This window comes from Odocoileus virginianus, chromosome 7, assembly GCF_023699985.2.
Source record: "Odocoileus virginianus isolate 20LAN1187 ecotype Illinois chromosome 7, Ovbor_1.2, whole genome shotgun sequence".
NCBI classification, from domain to species: Eukaryota; Metazoa; Chordata; class Mammalia; order Artiodactyla; family Cervidae; genus Odocoileus; species Odocoileus virginianus.
In genome coordinates, this window is record NC_069680.1 from 47,731,211 (window position 1) to 47,758,462 (window position 27,252).

The 27,252-nt window shown below is 38.2% G+C and overlaps 1 protein-coding gene across 4 annotated transcripts in view; it reads left to right on the top strand.

Moving 5' to 3' along the window:
• Positions 1-27,252, top strand: part of LOC110147625 (chondroitin sulfate N-acetylgalactosaminyltransferase 2) — a 55,224-nt gene that overhangs the window by 20,881 nt on the left and 7,091 nt on the right. Inside the window, exons 2-7 of one of the 4 annotated variants that reach the window (XM_070470671.1) lie at positions 3,562-4,488; positions 6,560-6,776; positions 8,131-8,232; positions 11,424-11,602; positions 13,205-13,299; positions 24,096-24,177. In XM_070470671.1, the coding sequence (XP_070326772.1) occupies positions 3,828-4,488; positions 6,560-6,776; positions 8,131-8,232; positions 11,424-11,602; positions 13,205-13,299; positions 24,096-24,177 (1,336 nt within the window). In that variant the 5' untranslated portion in view covers positions 3,562-3,827. Of the gene's footprint in view, positions 1-1,924; positions 4,489-6,559; positions 6,777-8,130; positions 8,233-9,108; positions 9,201-11,423; positions 11,603-13,204; positions 13,300-24,095; positions 24,178-27,252 lie in introns of those variants that run through there. The other 3 variants (XM_020909264.2, XM_070470673.1, XM_070470672.1) reach the window with 3 other exon arrangements.

Below are 27,252 nucleotides of genomic sequence, written 5' to 3' on the forward strand. Positions count from 1 at the left end.
TGTGCTATGGCGTGGAAACTAAGGCAGTTAGCTGTGCAGGCACTTGTTTCTTGTTCTTCCAGAGATCAGTGTACTTTATTACCTAATATTCAGTATTTTGAAAATCATTGTTTCCTATATTGGGTTTATTTTTTAATTGATTTTGTGTTTAGTTGTTTCAAGTGTGAGAGTAAATCTGGTCCATATTTCTTCATCTTGGCTATAAGAGAAAATCTCTTTAGTCTGTTTTAAAGAGTAAGAATTGCTGGCTCCTAAACTTTCTTTCTGGGGCTTTCCTGGTGGCTCAGTGGTAAAGAATGTGCCTGCCAGCACAGAAGACTCAGGAGATGTGGGTTCGATTCCTAGGTGGGGAGGATCCCTGGAGTAGGAAATGAACCCAGTTCAGTATTCTGCCTGGAAAACCCCATGAATACTGGAGCCTGGCAGGCTTAGTGACTGAACAATGACAAGGATTTCTTTCTACCTCGAGCTCGTTGATTTTGTTTTACATCTGTGACAGTTCCATTTCCCATTTCCACAGTATCACACCCTCAGAATACTTAACTGTCTACTGTTGGTGCTTGGAAGGTTTCTTGGGATTACCTTTGGGTTATGAGTGAATTTTGTTTATCATACAAACACATACTACAGTGATGGCAGTCAGGGTGTAACAGCATGAAAATGGGTGTGTTCTCTAATACTGTTCTTAACATATTCAGAGCTGTTATAATCCAGTTTTTTAGGATGTTGTTAAAGAATTTCTTTTAGGAACTAGGTAAATGAGACTTTAATTGGAATGCTTAAAGTAGAATGCTTCTTTTATGGTTAACAACTACGGAGCTCTGCAACTAACATTTATATTCTAAAGTAATTACAACTTCTCTTTCATTTCAGTGGGTAATATTCAGCGTAAGATATTTAACTGTAAGATAGGCATGTAAGATTTCTCAGACCTGTATTTTGCTTAAAGGAAGGAGAAAGATGACCTTGGCTTTAATGCAACCACTTAATAGTTATATTACCATATTTAAATTAAATCTTTTCATTTCTGGACCTGTTTTTCCTAGACAAAATGGAGATAAAAACAGCACTGTTCTGAAAGGATAGCATGAGAAATGTATAAAAATACTTTATAAATCAGTATTTTTTCAAGATTTTTGGATCACAACTCACTTATAAACATTTTGTGTGGCTAGCTCATGCATATGTGTATGGATTTACAATACAAAATTTGCTACTGTACATAATGTATGCCAATATTTCCTGTTCTGTTTCATTGAAAAGTACACCTTAGGTGTGTGTCAGTGCATTCACTTGGATTCAATTCTTTGTAACCCCATGGATTGTAGTTCCCCCCAGGCTCCTCTGTCCATGGAATTTTCCAGACAAGAATATTGGAGTGGGTTGCCATTTCCTACTCCAGGGGATCTTCCCAACCCACAGATCAAACCTGTGTCTCTTGGCGTCTCCTGCATTGGCAGGCCACTGTGCCACCTAGGAAGCCATTAATGGATGATATCTCAGTTTCAAATACACTGTCTGTATAAAGAAAGAAATTATGAGGTATCATATTAATGAAAGGTTGAAGTATTTAGATTATTTCATTCAAAATATTACCAAGTTTGAATATAGTTAAATATGTGTAACTTTATTAATAATTTATTCAAAATTATATCTCCACATTTTTAGTTTTAGTCTTTCTTTCCCCTGATAAACAAGCTGGTAATAACTCATAAATAATTTAGAGCGATGTCTGTAAGTTTTAAACAATGAAATTTAAGTGGCTTCTTATGTAGAGAAATAGTTTTGAAACATGTTAAAAGTCCTGGAACTATTATTAGCTTTGCATCCTTATTTTTTACTTAGTTTTCTTAATATTTATTTTTTTCTTTATTTTTTCTGTATCACTTAAAAGGAGATTTAAGATCAGTAAAACAGATGCCATCATAGTAAAATTTATTTGTGAATTAAATTTTTAAGCATACATGGTTATCTTTTGGTTAACTAAAGTAATAAATGGCTAAGGATAGTAAAGTCCATTGTTTGTGAACCACTAGCCCAAAGAAGTTTGAATCTATCCTACATTTTATACAGATATGTGCCACTTGGGGGAGGGGGAAATCACAGCATGTTACACAGAAGGCATCCAGACTTTCCAGATCAGTAAGAAACTGATGAGGATCGTTGTTCCCCTGTGACTTTGTTCCATAGGTTCTGCTGCATTGGTAGAAACCAATTCTATTACAAGCTAGCTGTAGTATCACATATTCTCCTTGACAGACACTTCTTTAGTAGAGTAGTTCTCTCTGCAGTAGAGGCCTTCCCTGCTTCCTGTCTCCTCGGTTTAATCTATTTCTAGAATTAAGTATCCTTAAAGTTTAGAAATAAACATGGAAGAACTCACATAACTGGTTGTGGTATGAACGATAGCATGTAATTTTGTAAATTTATAATGGATTCTTTGGAGAAGGGAATGGCAACCCACTCCAGTATTCTTGCCTGGAGAATTCCATGGACAGAAGAACCTGGTGGGCTACAGTCCATGGGGTCGCAGAGTCGGACATGACTGAGTGACTAACCCACCCACCCACATAATGGATTCTTTAATTTTTTTCCTGCAGATAAACATGTTCATGTTTTTCTTTATATAGACTCCAAACCTTTCCAGACTTGTACGAGATCTGTTGCTGTGTAATACAGTGGAAATAATTATGTGATCTAATGCTCAAATAATCTACTGGAAGAAAGACTTTGGATATAAAAATGTTTCTTAATGTGTTTTCCAGATGTCTGTGGCCTTCTGAAATTGCTTCCCCCCCTACTTAATTTTAAGTCTCTTAGATTCACTAAGTTGAGCTATAGAAATTAATAAAGTAGAATGCTTAAATTGAATAAACAGTAAGAAAATCTCTCTCTCTAGAAAGCCATTACCAATATAACAAAAACAGTTTATAGAAGCTCAGCTCCCAAATGGTGATATGTTATAGTTGGGAAATAGTAAGTTAATTGAAATACTATGTTAGTACAGAGTTATACGTGATGTAATTTGCAAATAGTTAGGGACCGATACGGGCTTCCCTGGTGGCTCAGAGGTTAAAGCGTCTGCCTGCAATGCAGGAGACCTGGATTCGATCCCTGAGTCAGGAAGATCCCCTGGAGAAGGAAATGGCAACCCACTCCAGTATTCTTGCCTGGAGAATCCCACGGAGGGAGGAGCCTGGTAGGCTACAGTCCATGGGATCGCAAAGATTTGGACACAACTGAGCGACTTCACTTACTCACTCACTCAGAGACCGATACAATCTATGTAACACAAACTATGCTAAACATAATTTTAATGTTTCTGTGATTCATTCAACTTATGGACATGTAAATATTCTAGTTGAAAGTATTACATATATTTTAGTGTTTCAGAAGGTATTTTTCTTAATACTTTTCCCCAGCATTAACTGAATATTATATTTTAGTGGCTCTCATGGTGCTCTGCTTATGATATCACCTAGCTAAGTTTACTAAAGCTGTCAACAGTTTGATATACTTAAGGAAACAAAATTCTGATTGATTTTGATGTGTTTCTTTCAGAAAAATCAACACCCATGGATTTTATCTGACTGTGTAGATCAGGTTTTTTTATTCTGGATATCATGGTAACAGCACAGGAAATATGCATTATTTCTCATGTCTGCAAGTAGTCTTCACTGCTGAAGGAAGCAATTTTTTAAGCTACAGCCAAATTCATTTTGGTACCTTTTATGGAAATCTTGATTTTCTTTTTACTTTTTTATAACCTTTTGCAAAGGGTATGAACAAGCAAAGAGCTCATCTCAGGCAAGTCCACATTAATAAGAATGCCTAGAAGAGGGTTGATTCTTCAGACCCGGACCCACTGGCTACTGTTGGGTCTTGCTTTACTCTGCAGTTTGATATTATTTTTATACCTTCTGGAGTGTGCCCCCCAGACTGATGGAAATGCATCTCTTCCTGGTATCATTGGGGAAAATTATGGTAAAGAGTATTATCAAGCCCTCCTACAGGAGCAAGAAGAACATTATCAAACCAGAGCAACCAGTCTAAAACGCCAAATTGCCCAACTGAAACAAGAACTACAAGAAATGAGTGAGAAGATGAGATTTTTGCAGGAGAGAAAGAATGTAGGGGCTAATGGCATAGGCTATCAAGGCAACAAAGAACAAGCACCTAGTGATCTTTTAGAGTTTCTTCATTCACAAATTGACAAAGCTGAAGTTAGCATAGGAGCCAAACTACCTAGTGAGTATGGAGTCATTCCCTTTGAAAGTTTTACCTTAATGAAAGTATTCCAGTTAGAAATGGGTCTCACTCGCCATCCTGAGGAAAAGCCAGTTAGAAAAGATAAGCGAGATGAATTGGTTGAAGTTATTGAAGCTGGCTTGGAGGTCATTAATAATCCTGATGAAGATGATGAACAGGAAGATGAGGATGGTCCCCTTGGAGAGAAACTGATATTTAATGAAAATGACTTCATAGAAGGTAATGTGAAAAATGTGTTGGTCCATTAATGTTAGTATGACAATATTCTGTTATTCTATGCTGATAATTTTCCCTGGGAAATAGAAGAAATCTAAGCATATATAGCAGAATACTTCCCAAGTTGAAGGGCTCTTAGGGTTGTGTATGTATTTGCATGTATATGTATTTGCATTCATCTCTGAACTGGTTTTGATGTTCCTTTTTTATATCTTTTTAAATGTATGAACTAAGGCTCAAGATTTGAAAACCATTTGCTAAAGGAAAGAAGAACCTAATTAAGATTAGTGGTTATTCTGTATTTTGAGTGGAGGAGAAACACATGTCAGAACATCAAGGAGGCGTACGTAATTTTGAAAAGCATATTTGGCGTTTGGGAAAGTAAAGAAATAAACCCATTTTCTTAATACAGACTGCAGAAAGGGCATAGCATTTTTATATGTCAAGATGGGACATGGCTCAAAAGTTGAGGAGCACTTATATACACTTAAGAAATTTGTGGATTGATGTAATTATAGATTATATCAGGAATAATTATAGACCCCAACCCATCTCCATCTTATACCCCATGCTAGATATTTAATTGTAGGCTTAAAGCCGCTTTGAATACAAATATTTCTTAAAAATTCTCTTTGCTTGATTCTGTATGCCACATGTAGTTTTTTGTTTTTTTTAGACCCCAATCTTCATGGGTGTCACTTGCTATAATATAATACCTTCAGCCTTTGGAGGCCGTCAGCAAGGGCCTTGTGCTTTTCTGTGGCATTTTAGCTATCTTCTCCCTATAGCCATCTCTTTTTACCCCCTGTTACTTCCTGCAGTTTTTGATGGGTTGTTTCTTTCAAAACTCCTGTAGTTTTTCTGCAGGCTCAGCTTTTTATCTTTTCACTCTATGTTTATAGTGTATGGCAGAATTGAAAGCTGCAAAGGAAGTAACTAAGATATGTAAAATGTCTTCATATCTTCTTAAAAAGAAAGGAACCTATGCCAGTTTTATGTTCTGTAGCTTCTGCTTTCTTTTTTTTTTTAATGTAATTCTCCTGGGATTCTGTCACTTATAGGATTTTTCTCTGTTATGGAACATATTTTGTCCCTTGCTTCTCCTCCATTGTGCCACTTCAGAAAAATAATTACTTACAATGATTTAGTAGCTCTTGTTCCTCTTCCAGACTTCAGCTTAGATGTCACTTCTTCTGGGAAGGTCATTACCAACCTACAAGTTTAAGATAGCAGTGTTCTGTATGTTTTTGTAATCTCTACCCTGGGCCCCCTCTCACAGCACTGTCTTAATATACCACATTGCCCATTTCCTGATTTGTAGTTCCTGTTACACTGTAAGCCTTAGGAGGAGTGGGACCAATCTCTTGTTCACCGTTTTATTTCCATATATTGGCTGACTGACACATCTGTAGGTCTGAACTCTCTCCTGAGTGTCACACTTAAAAATCAAATTGCCTAATAGACTTCCAGGCTTTTCTCCCAAAGGCATCTCAAATCACTATGTTTAAATTTATACTAATTTTTCTTTGTCTGAGTTCATTCTGTCTAGAGTCTGTGTGTTTGCATGTGTATATCACTATATTATTATTTCCTTTTTCTGTCTCCATTGCTAGACAGAACTGGGACCATGTAGCCCTCTTTATGCCATTAGTACCTGACACAGATACACTCAATTCATTTTTTGTTACGCTGAACCAAGCAACAGAAGTTTTGACTTTCAGTCTAGAATTTACTATTGCTAGAAGTAATTTCTTTATTTTCATCATTTGGTTTCTGTGTTGATAGATTCTGCTATTTAAAAAAGTCATATGTAAAAAGGAATCATCATCATTTGGAGTAAATTTTATGGATTGAATAATAGAATAATAGAATATTTTTTTAACCTTCCTTTAAACCTTCTTTTAACCTTCTTTTAAAGTAGTAGTTTTTACTGGTTGTATCATGGGGATAAAATTTTCACAAATGTGTAAAAGGTCTACAAGTCTGATTTCACACTTTTGATCGAGTACAGTCATTAGTCGTACTGAATTTGTGAACTTTGATATACATCTTTGTTCCTAATTCTTTCCTTTAGGTTATTATCGCACTGAGAAAGATAAGGGCACACAGTATGAACTATTTTTTAAGAAAGCAGACCTTATGGAATATAGACACGTGACTCTTTTTCGCCCTTTTGGACCTCTCATGAAAGTGAAGAGTGAGATGATTGACATTACTAGATCAGTTATTAATATCATCGTGCCACTTGCTGAAAGAACTGAAGCATTTGCACAGTTTATGCAGAACTTCAGGTAATTCCCAGAGCTTAGTGATTGCGCCTAAAAAAAGAAAAATACATTTCATGCCATTTTATTTAGTTTACCTTCACTGAGTAGGGTTACTTAGAATCGCAGAATAATTTTATAGGCTTTGGGGAACTTTATGTTTTTAATATTCCCTTTATTCTTAAGGCATGTATAGTATATTGTGTTATTGACAATTTGAACTGTGGAGTAAATTGAGGGTGACAACTATTAGGAACTAAATTTGATTACCTTTATAATTGTGTTTCAATTCATTTTAAGCCAAGTTGAATTTTTAAAAATAACTTTATTGAGGCGTAACTTATATACAATAAAATTGACCTATTCCAAGCATACAGGTTTCATGACTTCTGACAAATTTATACATTCTTGTAACTGCCTTTCCAATTAAGATATGGAACATTACTATCTCCTCAGAAAACTCCACTGAGAACAATTTGAATTTCAAAATTGGAATAAAAGACAAATATTCAAGTAAAAATGGGAGAATGTTATTCCATCTTGGGAATCAGAGATTGTAACGGTTTTAAAAGCATTTTTAAAAATTATTAAATTTGAATATTTTTATATGCTGAAGTGTTAAAAATTAACAACTACATATTAGAGTTTGTATTTGAGAAAAATTTTATTTTTTAATAATTGTCATGTTTTTAATATTTTAATATGATAGTCTTAATTCTATGTAATCCCAATTTTTGTTCTCATTGGAGTTGTTGGATATGAAAACTAGTTAACACAATTCTGTTGCAGAACATCTGGAAATCATGCTTCCAAATGAGTTTTGCCTTTTTGAAATTTCTTGCTTGAGATCTGATTTCCTAAAGCATTTTTAATTGCCTTTTTGGAATTACCTTCAGATGCTACATTTTTCTTTACAGTTAATAATCTCAATCATGACAAATAATTATTCCTTGATGATAGGTATAATTTCTCTAATTAGGTAGTCTGAGGACAAAATAAGTTTTGAACTAAAACTTGAGTTATTTATTTGATTTTGAACTGATTGAACTTAATTCTTTGAGTAACTTATAGTTTGCTTCTGAAGGCAATACCAAACCTAAAGTTCCAAAAATGTTTCAAAATATGGCAGCTTCTTGGGCTGCTTACATTGGCTCTCCCAAGTGTGTTGCATTCATTTAGACATATATGCTGTTACACGTTTGCTGTGATGCCTTTAATAATTCAGCAGTGTTGCCAGTTTTATATTTCCTTAACTTCGTGTGATTTTGTTCTAAATGAGTAATGCTTTATTGTTTTCTTGTAAAGCTTCATATGATTGCCTTCTGAATGAGTAGTGCCTTCTATATTTTCCTGAATGAACTTTATTTTTCAACCCTGTCAGGGATGTATGTATTCATCAGGACAAGAGAATTCATCTCACAGTGGTGTATTTTGGTAAAGAAGGACTTTCTAAAGTCAAGTCTATCCTAGAATCTGTCGCAAGGTTGGTGAGCCATGTCCACAATTGAAGTCTTGTATGTATAATAGCAGAAGAATGAGGATTTCAGATACCGAATGAATGAATAATTTTGAATAGTTGCTGTTGAAAGTTGGCTGAGATGTGAGTGGTGGTGGTAGTTCCTCATTTCACCCCTGAGTTTATTCATGCAGCTCTAGTGACTCGTCTTCCTTTAACCTCGGCGCGGCATGGTTAGGGCGCTGTTACTCTGTGGCCCACTCACCTTCTCTGTATTTGCCTCCATTCACTCTTCATTTCCTTCTTTTGAACTCTTTACTTTTTTCTAAATCTAATCCTTTCACTTTGATATCATCTCCTAAGCTTGTCTCTTACTTGCCACCTTTCTTTCCTTCCATTTTCCTAAGTTCTTTCTCTCCCTACAAATGATGCTTAGGTCTCCCCTATCCTTCAGAGACCCCCACCTGACTGTGCAGTACCCAGTAACTACCATTAGGTTTCTGTCCTTTCACAACTAAACCTCACAGAACAGTAGTTCTCTAACCAAGCAACTCATGTAGTACCTGGCACGTAGTAGGTGCTCAGAGGTTTGAATGAATGAATTAGTCATTCCTTAATACTCCTTTATTAATTCTGTAGCTTCTCTTCCTTTTCATCTCTAAGTTATGGGCCCAGAGTTATGACCTAACTGCCAATTTCAGCCTTTTCTCTGACATCCTCTTTGACTGCTTTCTTACACTTGCTTCCTAACCAGTATTTCCTTCTTGAAACTCTCCTCTGATGTTTGTAAAATGTATATATTTTGTAAATGTAGATATGTTATAATGTAAGATACTAGGTTGATTGTCTTTTCTGACCACATCAACTCTGTATCCTTTACTTGCTTCTTTACCTTTCTGCTAGTTGTGGCCACTCCCTAAGAGTCCAGCTTTGTCCGGCCTTTCTTCTCGAGTCGTTCAACTAACATTCATTGAGTCCCACCGACTATGTTTCAGGTACACTGCTTGGGAGTCTGACTGGGGTGGTTGGGATAGGACTGGGCACAGAGGAGGGAGTGCGCTCCCTATCCCAAAGGGACTCACAGCATTGGGGTATGAAAAACACTGTCTTCTCCGTCCCCTTCGCTAGCTGCTCCTCCTGATGTCCCTCTTTCAGTTCACACTAAGCTCATTCTCATAATGCCTGGGCTTGATGTCTGAGAGTAGCATCTTTCACTGATTCTTTCCCTCTAGTCAGTCAGTTTCTGCGCATTGCCCAGGACCTCTGCTCTGTCCTTTCCTTGCTGCTGCCACCACCTTAACCCAGGTTCCTTTCCCTCCTTACCATTTTCAGATCACCTACTAAGTGCCAGTGACTGATGTTAGTATCACGGAAGTTGCGTTAATCAAGACTCCTCTGTGGCAAATAATGGAAACTTATAACTTATTTTTAATTTAGTTGAGGCAAATGGGAGCATTATTGAAGAATCTTGGACAACTCCCCAGATTAAAGGGATTATTAAAACCAAATTTAATGAAGAATACCAAAACAGCTTTGGTGTCTCAGTGACTGGGGTCAGAGACTTGAATACCATCAGAATTCTCTTATCTTCTTATCTGTTTTTCTCTGCATGTTGACTTCATTCTCCTGTTGCAGATTGGCTCCTTCCATATATGAGGTATATGGCTGTTGGCGGCTCTGGGCTCACATCTTCTCAGCTTTGCTGTCAGAGAGGAAAGAGCTTTCTCCCAGGTCCAGTTGAGAAAATCCCAGAGAAGGACTTTTGCCCAGTCTTGAGCCAGTTACTATAGCCAGGTGGTGTGGGGATATTTTGATTAGCCCAGCTTGAGTCTGGCTCCCTGCCCCTAGGAAGTCACTGTGGTTGGTATATTCTATGATTAGTTCCTCCACTTGATCCTGGAGTGAGAGGTGGTGATTGACAGTTTCCTCAAAAGAGGAGAGAGATCTGCAACATGTGGGGTGGAGGGGGATGGGCACTTAGAGTCCACTCCATGCCTTGTTTGAGCCTTGGCATCCATCTCTCCAGTCCCCATTCTATCCTGTTGTAAGAGTAATCTTTTAAAAATGTTCCTTTTTTGATCCAGCTATCCCCTAGTGCCGCAGTTCTCCAACATCAATCACCTGGGAGTGACTTGTCGCGAGAGAGTCGCAGATGCTTGGCTCCTTCCCTAGTATCTGATTCAGTGGTCTGGGGTGGGGCCTGAGAATTTGTGTTTCTAACACGTTCCCAGGCAGATCTGATGCAGTGGGTGCAGTCCCTTGGCTGTGGAAACCACTGCCCTTGTGGAAAAACTCTGACTCCTCCCTGACTTCAGAACACTAACCAAGTTCTTTAACCTCTCCTCAATCTGACCCTATTCTGGTCTTCTCTCATTGTTGCCATTTTTATCCCTGTGTTCCAGTCTGATTTGTCAGATTACTGTTCTTTAAAAGGCTTTCTACTTTCTTACCTCCTTGCCTTTGAGATTAATTGATTGGAATGACCTTTACATTCCCCACTGAATTCAGTATTTTAACCAAGGCATAACTTAAATTCTGCTTCTAACATCTTTTCTAACTACTACAGACACAAGCAGTTTTTTTGAATGAATGAATGATTCATTCAAGCAGAAAATACTTACTGAACTCATACCCTATGAGGAGCACTGTGTCCATAGTAATGAACGAAACAAAATCCCTGCTCTCATGGAGCTTACATTCTAGTGGGAGACACTGGAACAGACATGTCTGGTGATACTGAGGGAAACAACTCTGGGCAGAGGGATGAAGATTGAAGCAAAGGGAGGTCAGGGCTACTTCACGTATGGTGTGAAGGGTATCCCTCTGATGAGGGCACATTTGAGCAGAGGTCTAACAAATTCGAGAAAAGAATATTCTTTGTATGTATCATTTATGTGGATTGCATTATTTATTACCAGACATTATTATTGTTTTCCCGTGTGTATATTTCTTAACCTCCCCAATACGTTTTTAAGATCCTGAAAGGTAGTGGCCTCTCAACACTTAATAACTTCACATCACTAGCATGTTGCCTCAGATGTGGGCATTTAGTTGAATATCTGTCCCTGATGATACAGACATTCAAAGTTGATGATTTCCCTACATGAATATAGACCCAACATAATAAATACCTGAAGTGTAAAATATTTTTTGTAACTTGTGTTACAGAGTCAACTTCAAGTGGGACTTACCATTTGTTGTATGTGTTTTCCTCATAGTGAGTCTAATTTTCACAATTACACCTTGGTCTCATTGAATGAAGAATTTAATCGTGGACGAGGACTAAACGTGGGTGCCCGAGCCTGGGACAAGGGAGAAGTCTTGATGTTTTTCTGTGATGTCGATATATATTTCTCAGCCGAATTCCTTAACAGCTGCCGATTAAATGCTGAGCCAGGTGCGTAAAATGTTGGTAGGTGAATTGAGTGTAAACTTTTAGAACAGTGTCAGCACATTCCATATTTTGAATCAAGTTTTTTTAAGTTATATTTGGCATAATTTAATTGGAATATTAAGTAGGAAATTAAAATTTGCCCCTCTAAAGTTCATACCCCTTATTATTTTGTGGCCAGATTCCAGTGTATACATTAGAATCCAAATAAACAAATGCAACGAAATAAAAAGTCTTGAAATTGATTAAGGAGGAAGTAGAACGCATCAGAAAAAGCCAAGCAGTGTGATATGTGTGAGTCAGAAGCACTCTTCCTCAGGCAGGTGCTGCCAACACTCATGTAGGCATGAACTCATGAAGAAGTCTAGGTACAGATGGTGCTTGGACTCCTGACTGTGCATTTTGGGGTGACTACTGACTGTACTTTGTTTTATTTATACGTATTTCAAAAATGTTAAGAGCAAATAACTTTTATATATCAGATATTATCCTAATGTGATAAGGAGGTTTTTCTATATTAAAAATTCTCATAGTGTATGTTTTTTATATAGAACTACTCAGATCATGCAGGTTATCTTCTTGCAAATCATTTTGGTTAGGGATGGTTGTGAGGAACTCTGAGACTTGGGGGGATAAATGAGAGTTAGATTTACTGTTTTTGCAGCAGATAGCATGAAGGCCAGAATGTGGTAGTTGAAGGAGATGTATTTGCTTAATGTAAAAGAAATATTTTATCTGAAGTATTTTATATACATTTTTAAATTGTTTCTTTAATGTAAAAGAACAATTTGCCTTGGGGAAATTGAGCTCCCCTCCCTACCTGGGTTTTAATGAAGATGAATGAAGTCTGCTGGGGATCTTGTATTGAAAAGACTGCCACATTATTTACAGGGTCCTTTGCAGTTTCTGAGCACTTTATATTACCATATCTGATTGAAGCCAATTTCAGCACGGTGTTCTCTGTTGAGGGGAGATGGGCTAGCTAGTGAGCCTTAATGGTCTCTTCGGTGCTATTTGAAAACTAATAACAAGGCCTTTTGAGGGGTCATCGGGTACTTAAAACTCAGTCTTCCCAAGTTTTCCAAGTCTTGTTCAGATCTGTTTGCCATTCTATATTTTACTTATTCTCTGTACATCCATTGTACAATATCCTCTGGATTCACTGTTTCACAATTCATTTTGAAGGATGGATTTAATAGATGTTTTGGAGTTTCTTGGTGATTGGTTAACCTACATCTGTTACTGTTAATTCAATGAAATAATGATTAATAAATGGCTCACCTCATGAACAGCTAAGAGAATACTTTTGAGCATCTCCTCAGAGTCAAGGGAATAAACATGTCAAAAGGGAATAAAACATCTTTTAGTCTTTTTTCTCTGTTCTTTTGCAGGGTTATAGTTTCATAGCCTGAATTACTGCTACATGTGTAAAATCATTATCATGATCATCAACATGAGGTTTTAGTAACCTGAACGTTGATAGAATGCAATATTAATAAAATCATCCTGTGTAATAAAAAATTTAACAAAAGTGTAGTATATATTGCAATAAAGATCAGTGCTTTATTTTATTCTTTTTGTGATGTAAATGTATATTTTCATTTATAGGTAAGAAGGTGTTTTACCCTGTGGTGTTCAGTCTTTACAACCCTGCCATCGTTTATGCCAACCTGGATGTGCCCCCACCTGTGGAACAGCAGCTGGTAAGACTCTTATTGTCAGTTATGAAAAGCCTCAAAGATCCTTGCTACGTTCCTTAATGTTTGTTTCACTAGTAGAAAAAGTTTCAGTTAAAAACTATGGTTACTATAAACACATTTTCATAGTGTACCCTCTTACATAACATGCTTTCATATTTGTTATTTCAGAGTTGTGTCATTCTGGCAGGGATGCTGGAGATGGGAGAGAAAAGTTTAGGCTATAGAGAAAAATTCATGTTCTAGATAGTGAAAATTTTCTGGTCATTTCTACCAAATTACTTTAAATTAAAAATAAAATTTAATTTTAAAACCTTATTGGAAATTAAAACTACTAAATAAGAAGGAATAGTATACTATGGGAAATTACTTAGAAAGTCTTAGAATGGGAATGCCATATATCAGAACTTAACAGTTATTGACAGTTACACAAGTTTTGGGGGAAAAAAAGTTAAACTTCTATGGAATAATTCAGATTTACAGAAAAAGTTGGAAGAATAGTATAGGGCATTCCTATACTTCACCCAGTTTCCCCTAATGTTAGCATCTTACATAACCATGGTTCATTTGTCAAAATTAAGAAATGAACATTGGTAAGTTACTTCTAACTCCACTATAGATTTTATTAGGATTTCACCAGTTTTTCTACTACAGTCCTCTTTCTGTTCCAGGATCCGGTCCATAGTACATTGCATTTAGCCTAATCTTTTATTGTTATTAATAACATTAAGAACAAAAAGGAAACATATAAACTAAGAAGATAATTTAAAATGTTTAAAAAATGAAAAATAACTCCAGGAAAGAATTAAAGATAAAAACAGAAATTAATGAACCAAAAATAATAGGCTACCACACATAGGAGCTTATTCTTTATGTGCAGGAAAAAACTAGTCATAAAGTTAGGTGAATTCAGGGTATAAAAGAAAACACAACATGGGAAATTAGAATAAGAAAACATTACAAGAAATCAACCTCATATAGTAAGTTTTTAAAAATTCTAAATAGGAAAAAAAAAAATTCTAAATAGGAATTGCCTGGTGGTATAGTGGATAAGAATCTGCCTGTGGATTCAGAGAACATGGTTTGATCCCTGCTCTGGATTATTCATGCCTCAGAGCAGCTAAAGCACACGCTGCAGCTACTGAGCGTGTGTATTGCAGCTGCTAGAATCTGTGCTCTGCAACAAGAGAAGCCAGTGCACTGCAACGAACAGTAACCCTCACTGACTGCAATAAAGAAAGGCCACACACAGCAATGGAGATGCAGCACAACCAAAAAAAAATCTAACTAAAAGGAAAAATTTGAAAGTTTATAAAATATTAACATGAACTAAATTCGTTTTAGTATTTTATAAAAGTTCATCTTAGTATTCTATAAATAAAAGAGGTGGAAGCTCTTAAGAGATTAAGAGCAACTAAAAATATAAGAACAGTTATCAAATAGTTAACCTCCAGATATATATATATATATATACACATACATATATATATTTCACTGTTGAGTTTTTCCAAACTTTCAAAGAACAGATAATATTAGTACCATGTCATCTGCCTGCCAGGCTCCTCTGTCTATAGGGATTCTCCAGGCAAAATTACTGGAGCATGTTGCCATTTCCTCCTCCAGGGGTTCTTCCCGACCTGGGGATCAAACCCAGGTCTCCCACACTGCAGGCAGATTCTTTACTGTCTGAGCTACCAGGGAAGCCCATCTTCATACCAACCCCTGGTAAAACATGTGTACATAGCATACACATACACAGATGTCTACTTTATCTGTAGGATGGTATTAGGAATATAGATAGAGTTAGTCAGTTCAATCGCTCAGTCGTGTCCGACTCTTTGCAACCCCTTGAATCGCAACACGCCAGGCCTCCCTGTCCATCACCAACTCCCGGAGTTTACTCAAACTCATGTCCATTGAGTCAGTGATGCCACCCAGCCATCTCATCCTCTGTCGTCCCCTTCTCCTCCTGCCCCCAATCCCTCCCAACATCAGGGTCTTTTCCAGTGAGTCAACTCTTCACATGAGGTGGCCAAAGTATTGGAGTTTCAACTTCAGCATCAGTCCTTCCAATGAACACCCAGGACTGATCTCCTTTAGGATGGACTGTTTGGATCTCCTTGCAGTCCAAGGGACTCTCAAGAGTCTTCTCCAACACCACAGTTCAAAAGCATCAATTCTTCAGCACTCAGCCTTCTTCACAGTCCAACTCTCACATCCACACATGACCACTGGAAAAACCATAGCCTTGACTAGACGGACCTTTGTTGGCAAAGTAATGTCTCTGCTTTTTAATATGCTGTCTAGGTTGGTCATAACTTTTCTTCCAAGGAATAAGCGCCTTTAATTTCATGGCTAGAATCACCATCTGCAGTGATCTTGGAGGCCCCAAAAATAAAGTCAGCCACTGTTTCCACTGTCTCCCCATCTATTTCCCATGAAGTGATGGGACCAGATGCCATGATCTTAGTCTTGTGAATGTTGAGCTTTAAGCCAACTTTTTCACTCTCCTCTTCCACTTTCATCAAGAAACTTTTTAGTTCCTGTTTACTTTCTGCCATAAGGGTGGTGTCATCTGCATATCTGAGTTTATTGATATTTCTCCTGGCAATCTTGGTTCCAGCTTGTGCTTCTTCCAGCCCAGCGTTTCTCATGATGTACTGTGCATATAAGGCAATTAAGCAGGGTAACAATATACAGCCTTGACGTACTCCTTTTCCTATTTGGAACCAGTCTGTTGTTCCATGTCCAGTTCTGTCTGTTGCTTCCTGACACGGGGTCTGGGCATCCACATCTGCCTTATCTGACACTCTAAATCCTTTGTAGAAATAAATTATTAAAAATGAAAAGCCATATTAGTATTGGAGAATGAGAGAAGTGCCGTTGGGAGATCTAAATTTTGAGAACTTTCTATAAGATGACAATAGTTGTCATAGGATTGGTTACTGGAGGAGAGAGCAGTCTGGAACATATTTAGGAGAACAGTGACAATGAGGTTGCCTTGCATCCTCTGAGCTCATGGAAGACAGGAGTGGTGGAGTCTGTGTGCTTCTCTGGGAGGTGTGCTGAGCAGCAGGCATCACAGGCATTGACCCACAGGCTGAGGAAATATGTTTGGTCCCTGGAGCTAGAGAGGCAGGGTAGAGCCCTAAGATTACCGATTGTAGGGTGGATGGGGAGTCCCAGACTCCAAAGGTGAACTGCTGTTGGCACATTCTGTCCAAGACCATGTTTAGCCCCTTCTTCACTGTTACTGGAGATAGACCTTTGCAATCATAGCAAACAACCATGGTTTTTGAACAGTGATTTTTGAAACAAAAATGAGAAGCAACTAACCACAACCAGCCAAACAGTTGAGGAAAACTAACACCATGAAAGAAGACCAAATTTTAATAAATAGAAAAATTGACATGTGAGTATATGAATAGAAATAGAAAACAACTTTAACGTAAATATATCTTTAAGGAAATTAAAGAAAATGTTAATTTCATAAAATTATTAACATTTGTTACTAAAAATAGAACTTGGAAATTGCAAAAATATTGAACTCAGTAAATGGGCTGACTAGCAGAATGATCACAGTTGAAATAGATTTGTAAACTAGCAGACAGGCCAACTGGACATATAAAGACCAAGAGGCAGTGTGAGAGAAAAATCAAGATATGGGAAATCAGTTCAGAAGCTCTAAGACTGTTAAATAATTGGAGTTCCGAAAGGGAGAGAAAAGAGAGAACAGAGCGAGAAGGAAATAGAAGAAAACATCAAAGAACTAGGGAAAGAGAAGTCTTCTGGCATTTGAGAACAGAAGGGACAATCCTAATAGTTCCCAGAGATGCTCAAAGTAGCAGAATCTAGCTTATCTACAAAGGAATAATAATCAGGTTGGCACTTAGAGCCTTTGTGATAATATTGATACTAGAAAATACTAAAACAGTCCCTTGAACATTCTAAAGAAAAATAACTTCAATTATAGAATCCATATTTGACCTATTTGAAAGCAAAGTAGATATTTTTGAACACTGAAGAACTCAGTTTAACTATTTTTCAGAGGCCTTTTCTAATTCAGCAGAATGAAAAATGAACATATTGAAAGAGGAAGACCTAAGAATAAGAGTGGTCAACAACAATAAGAACCCGAGTAAAACTTCTTTAATTAATTTCTTTAAATAGTTGATGAAACACATAATAAAAAAAGTTAAAAAGCAATTTAGGATTAAAAAGTCAAAAGGTATATACATAGTATACATATGTGTATTACCTCTGTCCCAAGATACCCAGAAGCAGTGACATCCTTAGAGTAATAACCATGCCCAGCTCCCAGATCTTAGTGCTGAGATGGGTAATAGAGGAGCCCAGAACATCTTGTAGCTCTAGAAAAAAAAGATGATGGTATATGTCAGAGGGATGTAAGACCCTGAAAGAGCTCCCAGTGGCAAAGCTGGAACAATTTGAGCAACAAACTAGTACTGGATTATAACACCAGCATAAAATAAATATCATGAGTCCATTACTGATATGAATAACTTTGTGAGTGAATAAGGAGATAGATAATAATAATAAATGACAGATTGATGGGTTGATTAGATTAGATGGGGGGGAAAAGGAACAGATCTTCCCCAGAATTTTAAAGAACTCTTGTAGGTACTTCCTTTTCCACAAGGTGGAGCTAGTTGATTCACTTCCAAAGAAACAAGTAAGAAAAAAAGAAAACTTTTTTTTCTTAACTTTTCAACAGAGAAACTTACCTGGCAGGCACCACCTTAAACTAAATAATGAAGGTTAACATCACTAGTGTTGTACCCCCCACATATGATGTAACAAGAAGGGCTTGTCACCCTTGTGGTCTTTCTTCCAAAACCCTATTCAGTTCAGTTCCGTTCAGTTGCTCAGTCGTGTCTGACTCTTTGCGACCCCATGAATCGCAGCACGCCAGGCCTCCCTGTCCATCACCAACTCCGGAGTCTACTCAAACTCATGTCCATCAAAAACCTATAACCCCAGCCTAAATCATGAGAAAAACTTCAGACAAACCCAAATTGAGGGACATCCTATTAAATATCTGACCATTACTCCTCCAAACTGTCAAGATCATCAAAAAGAAGACTGAGAGGCACTCACAGTTTCTCAGGAGACTAAGGAGACAACATCAAATGTACTGTGCCCTGGCACAGCTCCTAGAACAGAAAAAAGAACATTAAAGGAAAAACTGGTAGAATTCAAATGAAGAAAAAAACTGATGGAATCCAAATAAAGTGAGTTAGTAGTAATGTATCAATGTTGGCTTCTTAGTTTTGATAAATGTACCACAACAGTGTAAGATCATAACTTTCAAAGGAAGCTGAAACTACATGAGAAATATATGGGAACTCCTTATTATGTTGTAACTTTTCTGTAAACCTGAAATTGTTTCAAAATTTAAAAATCTAAAACTTTTAATTGAAAAAAAATACCAAAAGAAATGCAAAATGGACTCAACCTATAAGAATGAAGGGCTAATATTCTTGTCTGGTTTGAGAGAATGTGGACAAAGAATGTTTTGAAGTAGATACATTCTAGATGTTGTATAGAAAAATAAGTTTAAGTGCTTCCACTTCAAATTCTAGTTTCATCACTTTGTAACCATTGCAAGTTATTTAACCTATTTAAGCTTCATTCTCCTTAAAAAGCATAAGACAAAAGTTTGCTCTCTATAATATTTAAAGATACATTAGAAAGTAAATAGGAAATACACCAAACAGAAAAAAAATAGGTAAAAGACATCTGACAGTAATTCATAATAAACAGTTTGATATAGTCATTCTTCACAAAAATGAGTTAAAACAACAGGTGATGATTTTTTTCTGCTGTTAAATCGATTTTTTTAAAAAAGTCACATGAGTGAGGCTGGCAGGGTAAGGGTCTCTTCCATCCCTGCAGTGGTGTGGGAATGCAGGTGCACTTTCTGGTTTGAGAGTTGTCAGGTAAGTTCATCCCTCTGATCCAGTAATTTCCATGGCAGGAGTCTCTCCTGAGGAAATAATCAGAGGTGTAGAGTAGCAATATGCAGAACTTTGACAACATTCAAGTCAAGTAGAACTCTAATAATAAAATGACAGATTGAATTATAGAATATACTGTGGTGAATGTTATGTGTCAAGAGGAGATTGTTCATGAAATGGAAATAAATTCAACTGCATAAATGTAGAAGTAAATGTAAGGTTAAAAAATGGAAGATGGTGTATATATATAGATATTTTAATACTATAATATCTAGTATTTTTATGTACATTTTTCTTCATGCAAGGTACTGTTCTATTTTTTATGCATGTTAATTCATTTAATCCTGTAACAGTCTCTCAGGTAGGCACTATTATTACCCATATTTTTTAAATGAAGAGAGAGCTAGGCATGAATGGGTGCCCCTCCCCCAGTGCACAGCTCGTCATGATGGCGCCAGGAGCCCGGGCAGTGTTGGCTTCATAGTCTCCACTCTGTTATATTAATTCATTAAATAGTGAGTATCCATTCTGTGCCAGCCATTATTCACCACTGGAACCCCAAGATCCATACAAATGTGGTTATTATTCATAAGAATGTTTAGTCTTGCAGGAAGAGACAGAAAATAAAAACAGGTAGCAAATAACCAGCTGATAATTAAAAGAGTCTGAGTTATGAAGAATGATGAGATCATTTCTGTGCTGTTTGGTCAGAAAGGCCTCTCTGAGATGAGGCTTTTGGAGGGCCATCTGAATGACAGGAAGGAACCTGCTGCACAGAGACTGGGGAAGGTGGTTCCAGACAGAAAGATAGCTGGTGGATTTCCTAAGGTGACTGGAGAACAGTGGGTGAGGGAGCACAAAGGCCAGGTCATGGAGAGCCTGTTTATACCCCTGTGAGAGGTTTGAATTTATGCTAAGGGTGATAAACAGCCCTGGGAGCTTTGATTCTGTGGAGAATGAATTGTGTGTGGCTCCAGCTGCAAGTAGCCAGCTAGGCTTTTGCAGTAGATCGAGGAGGTGCTGTGGCTTAGGCAAGGGTGGTAACTGTGGAGAAAGGTTTAGGTATGATTTAGAAATAGCACTTGCTGTTGGATTAGAATGTGGGGAGTGAGGGAGAGACAGGAGTTGGAAGAGGAGAGAACAGGACTTCGGTTTGAGCATGGTAGGTGCATCTTGCTTATTAGTGGCCTGAGGGGACATGCCAGGGTTGCCAGGGGATTCATGAACCTATTGTTCGTGAGGGGTTGAGAGCTGGAGATGTAGCTTATGTGTGGATAGCTGCATCCCCCACTTGCTTAGGAGAAAAATAAGAGTAAAAACAAAATGCAGTAAAATATTAACAATCAGGGATTATGGATAATGTGAGTTTCCTTCTACTTTCCTCCATGAAAATGTGCCGATTTAAAAATCAAAGCCAATGACTCTTTCCCCCAAGTCTGATAATATTTGCAGAATTTTCATAATATTTATTAAATCAGAATTGGCATAGGGTAGAAATGTCAGAGTAGATGTTTTAATACTTTGCACCAGGATTATATGTATTATATATTTTTTGACTGGAGAGATAAGAATATTAGAGCCTAATCTTGGTTTTGCCACAGAAGTCATACCTCTATAAGTTTGTTTATTCGTTTAAATATTTATTGAAAGCCTATCCTGTGCCTTGCATTGTTCCAGGTGCTAGAGATATAGAATTGATTAAAATTAGCAAAAGGTCCTACCCTCAGGAAGTTTTACATTCTACTAGAAGCAGGAGAGAAGCTGCCTTCTCCCCCACAACCTCCCAAATGGAATAGGAAAGTTTGTGTTTCATTTATTAGCTCCTACTTGAGCCAGATCCTCAGTACTGCCTGGGTCATTCTGTTTTCCAGTTTGTTCTCTCATTCTGCACAGCAGCTTTTTCAGACTGTCTCCTGAAACTCTCAACTCCCCTAACCCTTCTCTGCCTCTACAGACCTGTATATTCTTGTATTCCTGCTATCTGTAAGAATTTCCACATGTTTGCCCTATAGATCACTCAAATTCATTATGTCCAGAACATTGCTCCACATCATTCCTCCTGGGCTGACCCTTTCCTGGTACTACCACTCTTGGGGGAGACAACCGTCACGTACCCTTTGTCAGGACAGCAGTCTGCAGTCCGACCTCCTGCCTAATTTTGTAGGGCCCAGGAGTTAAGAATGGATGAAAAATATTTTCAAAAGGATAATATTTCATGCCATGAAAATTTCATGAAATTCAAATTTCAGTGGCCTTAAAGTGTTTTGGAACACAGCATGTTTCTTTAACTGTTGTTGATTACTGCTTTCACTCTACACTGGCAAAGTTGAGACAGATTCTGTGTTCTTCAGACCCTAAAATATTTTCTATCTAGTTTTTATCAAAGTTTCCTGAGACCTGCTCTACATTCGTGGGCACCGATACATCTGACTGAAGTGTTTAGGCACATCATTTTTCACCCACAGTGCTCTCTCCCACCTCAGGCCTTTGCACAAACTGTTGTCTTGCCTGAAACTCTGTCCCAGCATATCTTCTTTTACTTGATTAACTCTTGCTTCTCTCTCAGATCCCAGCTCTCACTTCATTTCTTGAGAAAGCCATCTCAGAATGCTGCACTTTGGGTGAGGGATCAGTCTCTCTCCTTTCTGTCACCTCCTCACAGCCATATCCTCACTTCCCTCCATACCTGACTAGACTCTGTGGTCAGTCATGAGCCACAGCCTCTTCTCTGCTATACGCTCACCTCCTTCATTGTCACTCCTTCCAGTGTTTTGTCTTCTAACCCCAGCCTAGTTAAGGGCACCTCTGTCAGCCAGGCTGCAGAGCAGCAGCAGGTAGAGTGAGGAACACACTCCCACCGCACAGAACGACTTTGAACGCTTGACCACAGGCCTCTGGGTCTCAGGCTGCCCCTAGTCCCCTTACTCTGTCCTCCAGTCCAGCTGCACTGTCCTACGCCTCCCAGCAACCCTCACCACTTCTCACTCCGTGTATCCTGCTTCCTGTTTCACTTAGGAAGGAGAAGCAGTCAAGCGTTCACTTCCTTATTCTCCTGTCATGAGACCATGGGCCTCACTGGCCCTGTCACATCCTCAGCCTCTCTCTCCAGTCCCAGTGGAGGAACTCCCCACATCCCTTCCTAAGGCCAGCTCGTCCTTCTATAGTGAACTAGATGTCTCATTCCTGATGTCTAAACAAGGACATCCCTGCAGCTTTCTTCACTCTCTCGTGTCCTAACATTTTGCTTCTTCTGGATCATCGCCATTAGCCTACAAAAATACTGTAATACCACTTAGGTCTGAAAAATGTAATAGCTCTTTCTTGACCTGGAGCCACATTCTTCTTGCCCTTGTTTTCTGAGCTCTTGCCACAGTTGTTTCTTTACTGTCGAACACTCCAAATGTGCTCCTACCTCAGAGCTATGGTACATGCTCCTGGAATGATCTCCAGATATTTGCATTGTTCACTCCCTGATTTCAATAGGGTCCCTGCCCAAACTTTACCTCCTCGGGCCTTTTGTGGCTGTTATATCTAAAATAGGCTTTCTGTTTTGCTCTCTCTTTGGCCTACGGCATCTTTCTTCCTAACATGTGTCACCACCTGAGACCTATATTTATTTATTCGCTATTTTCCCATCAAAACGGAGGCTCTGTGGTAGCAGGGACTCTGTCACCTCTGTTCATGGCTGGGTCCCCACTGAATTGTGAATTTTAAAAGGCGGTCTATCAAGCTTCAACTTTTACTTGATTCTACATGCCCAATATCATCAAAGCCCTGATTTTTTTCTTTCTCTGCTTGGACTTCAGTGGTGACTATTCCGTTTTAAAGGTGGTTTCCCTCGTGGTGGGAAAAAACTGCAGCAGTTCCAGACTTCATATTTATACCCTATGCTAGAGGCTGATAAACTTACTCTGTAAAGAGCCACATAGGAAATATTTTAGGTTTTGCGGGCCATAAATCCCTGTTACAACTATTCAGCTCTGTCATTGTACCATGAAAACACCCAAAGACAATTCATAAAAAAATGAGTGTGCCTGTGTTACAGTAAAATGATGTTCAAAGCCAGTAGCCAGCCAGATGTAGCCCGGAGGCTATAGTTTGCTTACTATACCAAACTTTGTATAGTTTGTACCATCCAAAGGGAGCAAGTGTCTTTTCTGGTATCTCTCTCAGAAGAATGAGGGGGCTTTCTGTTTTCCAAAGTTCCCAACAAGCATCTTATTTTAGCATGTTGGCCTGAACATTATCTAATGCCTGTTAGTGAAGTAGTTCGTGAATGAGTGGGATGAAACTGTCTCACTGGTGGAGAGTGCTCGCAGTCCTATCTGATGCTGCTAGTGGAAGGAGCATCCCTGAAGCTCATGGGCTGCATGGGGCCAGGTAATTACTGAGCAAAACTGTACACAGGAATGGGAGTAGGGGAATGGATGCTGGCCATGCATCAAATGAGGTCTGCTGTGGAGAAGTGATTGGTGTATTACAGTATGTGCTTACGCCACTGGTGTCCTCCTAAAATGTAAGCCCTCTGAGGTCAAGCATCACACTCTTTGATTATTAGTAACCTCAGCTCGAACCTTGTACAAGACTTGAATCAGATTAAGTTGAAGGCGGTTAAGAATCCTATGCTCATGGGGATTACTATACTTTGTTGGTTTTTATAAGGATTTAATAATATAAAGCCATGTGATCCCATTATTAGTCACATAAATGATTCCTTTTTTATAGAAAAAATTATTTGGAAAATATTTTAATTTGTTTCATCGTTGATTGAAACTACTTCTGGTTTTTGAGGGATTAAATTGAGTTTTGTTTTTTAAACTTAAGGTTCACAAAAAGGATTCTGGCTTTTGGCGAGATTTTGGATTTGGAATGACTTGTCAGTACCAATCAGATTTCCTGACCATTGGTAAGTATACCTTATGTTTAAGAATAGGACTTTAGGTGTTTACTATAATATCTTAAGACGTTTTTCTAAAGGTCTCAGATTTAAATATTTTTCTAATAAATTTTGAATATCTGAGATTGGCTGAAGAGTCTGGAAATATGAAAGACAAAATAAGTTTATTTTATTAGAGTCTTTGACTAGAAAAATGAGGTCATAAAGATAAAATAGCCATGTTTGCAGTTGTTTCTAGTACTGTAACAAAAGATCTGTACCTAACTTTGGTGTTGTAATCACAGATGGCTAGAAGTAATGTTCAATTGTCTGGCTCAAGGGCTTTCATATTTTTTATTTAGAGAGGAAACCACCTTTATTTGTCTTTTGAACATAATGCAGAATTTCAGTATTTAAAACAAATGGGGGGAAAAAATCTCTCTCTAACTCTGGTTGTAGTTGGAGTAAGGGACTTGGAATCACTGGCTTAGTCATCCACTCCCCTGAAGCAAGTTGACCATGAAGAATCTGATCTAAGCTACCTGCCCCACCCCACCATCAGTCTTACCTAGCAAAAATAAAGCATCAGAGCATAGTTTAAGAAAGCAAACTGAAACCTGATTTATTCATTCCATGTTTCCTGATTCACTCAGGAGCTCCCTTTCCACTGCATATTGTTGTTGTTCAGTAGCTAAGTCATCTCCAACTCTGCATCCCCGCGGACTATAGCATGCCAGGCTTCTCTCTCCCTCACCATCTCTCGGAGTTTGCCCAAGTTCGTGTCCATTGACTTGGTGATGCCATCCAGCCATCTCATCCTCTGGCACCCTCTTCTCCTTCTGCCTTCAATCTTTTCCAGCATCAGGGTCTTTTCCAGTGAGTTGGCTGCTCACATCAGGTGGCCAAAATATTGGAGCTTCAGCTTCAGCATCAGTCCTTCCAATGAGTGAGTATTCAGGGTTGATTTCCTTTAAGATTAACTAGTTTGATCTCCTTGCTGTCCAAGGGACTATCAAGAGTCTTTTCCAAAAAAAAAAGAATCTTTTCCAGCACCACAGTTCGAAAGCATCAATTCTTTGGCACTCTTCGTTCTTTATGGTTCAGCTCTCACAACCATACGTGACCACTGGAAAGACTATATGGACCTTTGTCAGCAAAGTGATGTCTTTACTTTTTAACATACTGTCTAGGTTTGTCATAGCCTTCCTGCCAAGAAGCAGTTGTCTTCTAATTTCATGGCTGCAGTAATCATCCACATTGATTTTAGAGCCCAATAAGAAATCTGTCACTGCTTCTACATTTTCCCCTTCTATTTGCCATGAAGTGATGGGGCTGGATGCTGTGATCTTAGTTTTTTTAATATTTAAACTGACTTTTTCACTGTCCTCCTTAACCCTCATCAAGAGGTACTTTAGTTCTGCTTCAGTTTCTGCCGTTAGAGTGGTATCATCTGCATATCTGAGTTTGTTGATACTTCTTCCGGCAGTCTTGATTCCAGCTTGTAACTCATCCAGCCCAGCATTTCTCATGATGTGCTCTGTGTATAAGGTAAGTAAGCAGGGTGACAACAAACAGCCTTGTCATACTCCTTTTGCAGTCCTGCACCAATCAGTTGTTCCATACAGAATTCTAACTGTTGCTTCTTGACTGGCGTACAGGTTTCTCAGGAGACAGGTAAGATTATCTGATATTCCCATCTCTTTAAAAAGTTTTCCACAGTTCGTTAATGATCCATACAGTCAAAGGCTTTAGCATAGTCAATGAAACAGAGATATATGTTTTTCTGAAATTCCCTTGCTTTCTCTATGTTGCAGCAAATGTGGGCAATTTGATCTCTGGTTCCTCTGCCTTTTCTAAACCCAGTTTGGATGTCTGAAAGTTCTCGTTCACATAATGCTAAAGCCTAGCTTGAAGGATTTTGAGCATGACCTTACTAGCATAGGATATGAATGCAGTCGTCCGGTGGTCTGAACAATCTTTAGTACTGCCCTTCTTGGAATTGGGATGAGAACTGACCTTTTCCAATCCTGTGGCCACTGCTGGGTTTTCCAAATTTGCCGACATATTGAGTGCAGCACTTTGATAGCATCATTTAGGATTTTAAATAGGTCTGCTGGAATTCCATCACCTGCACTAGCTTTATTGACAGCTGTGCTTCCTAAGGCCTACTTGACTTCACACTCCAGAATGTCTGACTCTGGGTGTGTGGCCACACCATCATGGTTATTGATGTCATTAAGATCTTTTTTATACAGTGATTCTGTGTATTCTTTCTATCTCTTTTTGGTCTCTCCTACTTCTATTAGGTCTTTACTGTTTCTGTCCTTTATTGTTCCCGTCTTTGGATGAAATGTTCCTTTGATATTTCTAGTTTTCTTGACAAGATCTCTAGTCTTTTCCCTTCTCTTGTTTTCCTCTATTTCTTTGCATTGTTCATTGAAGAAGGCCTTCTTGTCTCTCCTTGCTTTTCTCTGGAACTCTACATTTAGTTGGGTGTACCTTTCCCTTTCTTCCTTGCTTTTCACTTCTCTTCTTCAGCTATTTGTAAAGCCTCCTCAGACAACCACTTTGCCTTCTTGCTTTTCTTTTTCTTTGGGATGGTTTTGTTCACTGCCTCCTGTGCAATATTACAGAGGCAGTGTGCAATATCCATAGTTCTTCAGGCACTCTGTTTACTAGATCTAATCCCTTGAATCTATCTGTCACTTCCACTATATATGCATAGGGGATTTGATATAAGTTGTATCTGGTTGGCCTGGTGGTTTTCCCTGCTTTCTTAAGTTTAAGCCTGAATTTTGCTCTGAGAAGCTGATGTATTTTTAATAGAATATATATATGTCCATTTTACCTTCATTTTTATAGTCAACCATTTGCTTTGGAAATTCCTCCACCTTTTCATCTCTGTAACAAATGATGGAAAATCAGCAAATAGTAATAAAAAGACTATTAAGTAAAACTAATACATTTTCCCCCTGATTTCTTGCTTAATAAAATAGTAAGGATCCATTATCGCCTTCTGACCTCTGTTATTTCTCACTGCTCCTTTCTCTTTTCCCCCCTCATATTCCTATCAGGTGTATATTGGAGCAGTTAATGGTGTTCCAC